Raw genomic sequence first — 5,115 nt, 5'->3', positions numbered from 1 at the left:
TACTGTTCATGCAACCTTCTGCTAGACTCTAAAACGTCTATATTATTAACCTTTCTCAGAAGCTTCCTTCCAAGTCTTTAAAATATCCCCTTGCAAAAAAGGGTCATCAGTCTGGACTTTCCCTAGTAGAATACAGTCTGCTCAGTGTTACAGCACGACAAGAGCCACAGCTTTATGTCCTAAGCTTTACTGGACAATCACAATATGAAAAGCTGAGCTTACAAATACAAAGAGAGATACTTAAACTTATTTTGGAGAACACATTCAGTTTCAGGATGGAATTTCACTATGCTTTCCTTAAGAACTAATTTCATGGGGAAAAAAAACTCATCCGGTGGGGTGTGATAATTTCGTTACAAAGTGAAATGATTTCACCCTTGGCTTTTACCTGTGACCTGCCCACCCAGAACTGCTGAAGTGATCTATCTAATTACAGAAGAGAAAAAGTATTTACTTAAGAAGACGCTCTATAAATTTTTTACTTAGGCATGAAAGCATTTTTCACTCTAAACAGCCACGGGAGAAATATGCACACACTGAACACTGAAGTGATTTTCCACTGGAAAACAGAAATGGGCCATGGAAACCACTTACCGTATTCCAGGGAAGCAACTTACTGTTGAAAGCACTAGTCTTTCTCCTTATATTTCTGTACAACGTTGCAGCCTTGTTACCAGGCCGATTGCTTTATTTAGAAGATTAAAAAAAAAAAAAAGTTACCATCAGGTCAACTCTGACTCATGATGACCCCATGTGTGTCAGAGTAGAGCTGTGCTCCACACGGTGTTCACATTTCTGAAGTCAAGTGCAGCAGATGGGATCTTGACAACGCCTACAAGGAGCCTGGAACACCCTGAATCCACCTGTGAAAATGTAGGGCAAGTCTGCAGCTCTCAGGAGGTGCTCGCCTTTTTTTTTTTTTTGTCTTTTTGGTCTACAGACATTTTTGAGTCATGAAAAGCTTTTAGAAGGGCTATCTTGGAAATCCCATCTGTATTTTGAGCAAAACAAGCTGTCCTTTCCATTATCACTGACCCTTTACAAACACACATACATAACCTTGATTGTGCTTCACTGGCATTTATTGCACGTGAACCAACTCCTCACACAGTAGTTAGTTGCACCAGAGTATAAATACTTGGTAAAACACACAAGAGGAAATAGAATTTACACACGAGTGCTAAATTTTACCAGCAGATTCATGGGGACACTTGGACATAAAAAAAAAAAAAACCTTCAAATAATTATATTTATAATATGGATACAGTTACAGTACCATGATAAAAGAGTATAAAAAGGTATTTTCCCAGTAAATCGCTAGCTCAAATAACAATAGACAACAGAAGAAGAGTTCGAATTTTATTTTAGTTTTTAAGACACTTCCCCACCCCATAAAAACATTTCATTTCTTTTTGTGCAAGTAACATCTGTGGACTTCAAAATTTCTAACACTGTGCAAAAATGGCATTTTGAGCCACTCTCTTTTTTGTTTGTTTTTACCCAAATGTGCAGTTATCTGTTTTGATACTAGAATTGTTTCCTTTTTTGAAAAGTTTTCTGTCCCGTCTTCAAGGGACAGAGTCACATGTCACAAAGGCTCAGTGCCTGGTCCTTCAAACTAATATTGATACATAAATAAACTGTTTAATATAAACAAGGCTTTGCATCTTGCTGTGCAATATGCACAGTGTGAGGTAGAACGCCCTCAGCTTGACCACCGAGGCGCGCGGGGCGGGCGGGGGCAGCCAGTCAGCCCTGCGAAAGCTAAGCAAGGTGAGGCTTGTTCTAAGAATAGCTGAAAATGGCTTGAAACACGATTTCTGCATCCATCCTTTCGCTTTGCTTTAAGAACAGGAGGAATCGTTACCCAGAAGTTAAAATGAAAACTGTCTGGAAAGCAAAAGGGAACACGCCCTGACAAGCTGTCCCCTACCCCGCCCCAGCTGAATGCTCCTGTTCCCCTGGAATGGGGTGGACGCCAACGAGATACTTTTATTCCCTAATGCTTCTCCCTTCCCCTATCCACCCAACTTTCACTCTGGTCCTTGTCGAAAAGTGTCAAAAAACCACGTGGAGGGGGAAAACAAAAATCTAAAGATGCATTACCCGCACACACAGAAGAAGGCCAACCACAAACATCAAAGAACTCCAGCAAAACCCGCAAGCCACTCTCCCATCCCTCCCCAAACTTTCCTTTTCGTGCAACGGTGCGTGGCTTTTCTTTTTGTCTTGGCTGATTCAGACGAGGTTTGTGGGCGTCGCATTCACCTGCTTTCGGTCTTGAGTAAACACAAGCTCTCCCCTTTCCCCTGGGAAGCCATTCCAGGGTGCCCGGGCGCTCCTCCTCCCCGGGACGCAGACTCCGCGTCCCAGGCCGGCAGCGTGGCGGGGCCCTGGCGTCCCGCAGCTCGCCCGGCCCTACACTTTGGATTCCGAGCCGGAGCCCCGGCGGGTCGGCTCGTCCAGGCTCGAGTCGCTGTCCGCCACCGCCCCGCCGTTGCAGCCGGCCCAGGGCTCCAGCAGGCTCGCGGGCGGTGGGGCCCCAACGTCGTCGTCGTCGTCGTCGTCGACCCCGGGCGACGGTGGCGGCCCGGCCACAGCCAGGCAGCCCGGGGCGCGCGGCCGGTCGCCGGGGGCCGCATGGCAGCCCCGGGCGTCCCGGCGCGCGTAGCAGAGCAGGCGCTGGAAGGCCTTGCGGAAGTCGGGGCTGCGGCAGTAGATGATGGGGTTGAAGGCCGAGTTGGCGTAGCCCAGCCAGTTGAAGAAGACGAAGAGGCGGTCGGGCACCAGGTCGCGGTGGAAGGCCTTCACCACGTTCGCTAGGAAGAAGGGCAGCCAGCAGAGCGTGAACACGCCCATGATGATGCCCAGGGTCTTGAGCGCCTTCTGCTCGCGGAGGGCCACGAGGCGCGAGGGCCGCCGCTTGCCAGCGCGGCCGTTGGCCACCGGGGCAGGGGCGCGCGGAGGGGTCGGAGAGGGCGCGGGCGAGGGCTGCCGCGCGGGGCCGCCGAGGAAGCGGCGCTCGCAGCTGTCGATCTTCTTCACCTGCTTCTGGGCCTCGCGGAACACCCGCAGGTACACGAAAGCCATGATGCACAGGGGCACGTAGAAGGAGACGACGGACGAGGCGATAGCGTAGGCCCGGTTGGTGACGAAGTCGCAGCACTTGGGGTCCTCATAGCAGCGGAGCGCCTCTTCGCCCTTGTCCCGCCACCAGTGCATGAGAATGGGCAGGAAGGATACCAGGGCCGAGATGGCCCACACGGTGCAGACGAGGACCCGCGCCCGCGCGCGGGTCAGCAGACTCTCATAGCGGAAGGGGGACGTGATGGCGAGGTAGCGGTCCAGGGCGATGACACACAGGGTCTCGATGCTGGCCGTCACACATAGCACGTCCACCGAGGTCCAAAGTTCGCAGAAGAAGGAGCCGTACTCCCAGCGGCCCCACACCACGATGGTGGCCCCGAACGGCACCACCAGCAGCCCCATGACCAGGTCGGCGCTGGCCAGGGACATGATGAAGAGGTTGGTGAGCGTCTGCAGCCGCGGCGTCTTGGCGATGGCCACGATCACCAGCACGTTGCCCGCCACGATGAGCAGCACGATGAGCGCCATCAGTAGGCCCATGCCGGCCGTCCACTGCTGCGACAGCGGCGCGGGGCCTTCGCTCACTGGGGGCACCAAAGAGGGGGAAGGCGATGCCGGCACCAGCAGTCTCGCGGCTGTGGCCGCGCCTTCGGGAAGCGGAGCAGCCGACGACAGGTTGCAGGGCTCGGAGGCGCCCAGGGCGAGCGCCCCCGCGCCCATGCCGAGCTGCGAAGGCCAGGGGCAGGGGGTGTGGCGGGGCTGGGTCGTGGTTGGAGAACACCCCAGAAGCCGCTGCAGCGGGGCGCTCCGAGGCAGGTCGCGGCCGGGTCAGGACAGTCGCGGTGCCGGACCTGAGGCATCGACGCCGGGCGCCTTCCCAGCCTGAGCCAAAGCCTAGCGCTGTCGCCGCCGCCGCCGCCGCCGCTGCTGCTGGAGCCGCTGCCGCTGCTGGAACAGCCGCCGGGACCTCAGCATGTTTCTGAGCGCGCCGGGCTCGCAGCTCCGGCACCCAGCACCCCCCACCCCCCTCCCACCCGGTCCAAGCCAACCCCCTGGGCGTCGCGTCAGGCTCCTGCAGCCTATCAGGGCCAAGGCACGCCCCTATCTTGTTCCCCCCCTCCCCAAGTCCCCGCACCTCCCTCTCACCCGCAATTAAGTGGCTTGGGGGAGCTGGGGGCAGAGCTCAGAGCGAGCGCCACCTCGGAGCCCACCGGTTCCTGCGCGCGCCCAGTCCTGCATCCCATTCTTCCAACGCCGGCTACCGCGCCGGGCTCCTTTCCGCGTCCCCGCCCCGTCCTGTGACCCCCCCCCCCGCCCACTGGCTTCTACGCTCCGTTCGCTTCTAAGCCCCTCTTGCCTACAGCGCCCGGCTCCCTCTTCCACATCCCGCTCTCTTCAACGCCTCCCCCAACTCTTCTGCACCCCCAGGCCCCCTGGCCTCCCCTCTACCTCCAGTGCCCGGTCTCCTGCAGAGCAGAGCGCGTGCTCCTTTTAGCCGGGAGGGGACCTCGGTGTTCTTGAAGCGCCAGAGCGCCTTAGACAGTCTGTCCGCTGAGGTTGGAGGAGTTTGGCAGCGAGATTGTTTCTTGATCGGGCAACCTAGCAGGGTGTGTGCAAAACCCTTCCCTCATCAAAAGGGGACCCAGCCAGCCTGCGTCCTGTCAGCTCGGGGGATTGGAGAGGGGTGTCAGTGGTTAGAGGAAACTTCCCAGCCGAGCGCGTGGCAGGAGCAAACCTCGCATCTGTCAGCAACGCTCTCGGGGCGCTGTTCTTGCAACCGGCTCCTGTTGTACCAGTGCAGTGGACGCAGAAAGGAGGCGGATGTTTGTGCATCCAACAGCTAACGCTGAGACCGAGTTGGAAAAACACACACTCCTCAGTCCCAAATAATGAATGTGTGAGTATGATGCAACCGTGTGTGTTTGTAATAAAAACAGAGAGATTTTTAGGAAACACAAATATTAACCTACAAAGTAAATGACATCGCCACGAAGAAAGGGCACATTTAATTACATTTCAGTCTTTTTA

At 55.4% G+C, this 5,115-nt stretch overlaps 1 protein-coding gene across 1 annotated transcript; it reads right to left on the bottom strand.

Moving 5' to 3' along the window:
- Positions 1 to 1,046: 1,046 nt before the first annotated feature.
- Positions 1,047 to 3,910, bottom strand: ADRB1 (adrenoceptor beta 1). The gene has a single exon (XM_049855880.1). It carries the CDS (start codon positions 3,805 to 3,807, stop codon positions 2,419 to 2,421), a length of 1,389 nt encoding a protein of 462 aa, XP_049711837.1. The 5' UTR covers positions 3,808 to 3,910; the 3' UTR covers positions 1,047 to 2,418.
- Positions 3,911 to 5,115: the final 1,205 nt, after the last annotated feature.

This window comes from Elephas maximus, chromosome 16, assembly GCF_024166365.1.
Source record: "Elephas maximus indicus isolate mEleMax1 chromosome 16, mEleMax1 primary haplotype, whole genome shotgun sequence".
In the NCBI taxonomy this organism is placed as follows: Eukaryota; Metazoa; Chordata; class Mammalia; order Proboscidea; family Elephantidae; genus Elephas; species Elephas maximus.
This window is presented reverse-complemented; position numbering and strand designations above follow the sequence as displayed.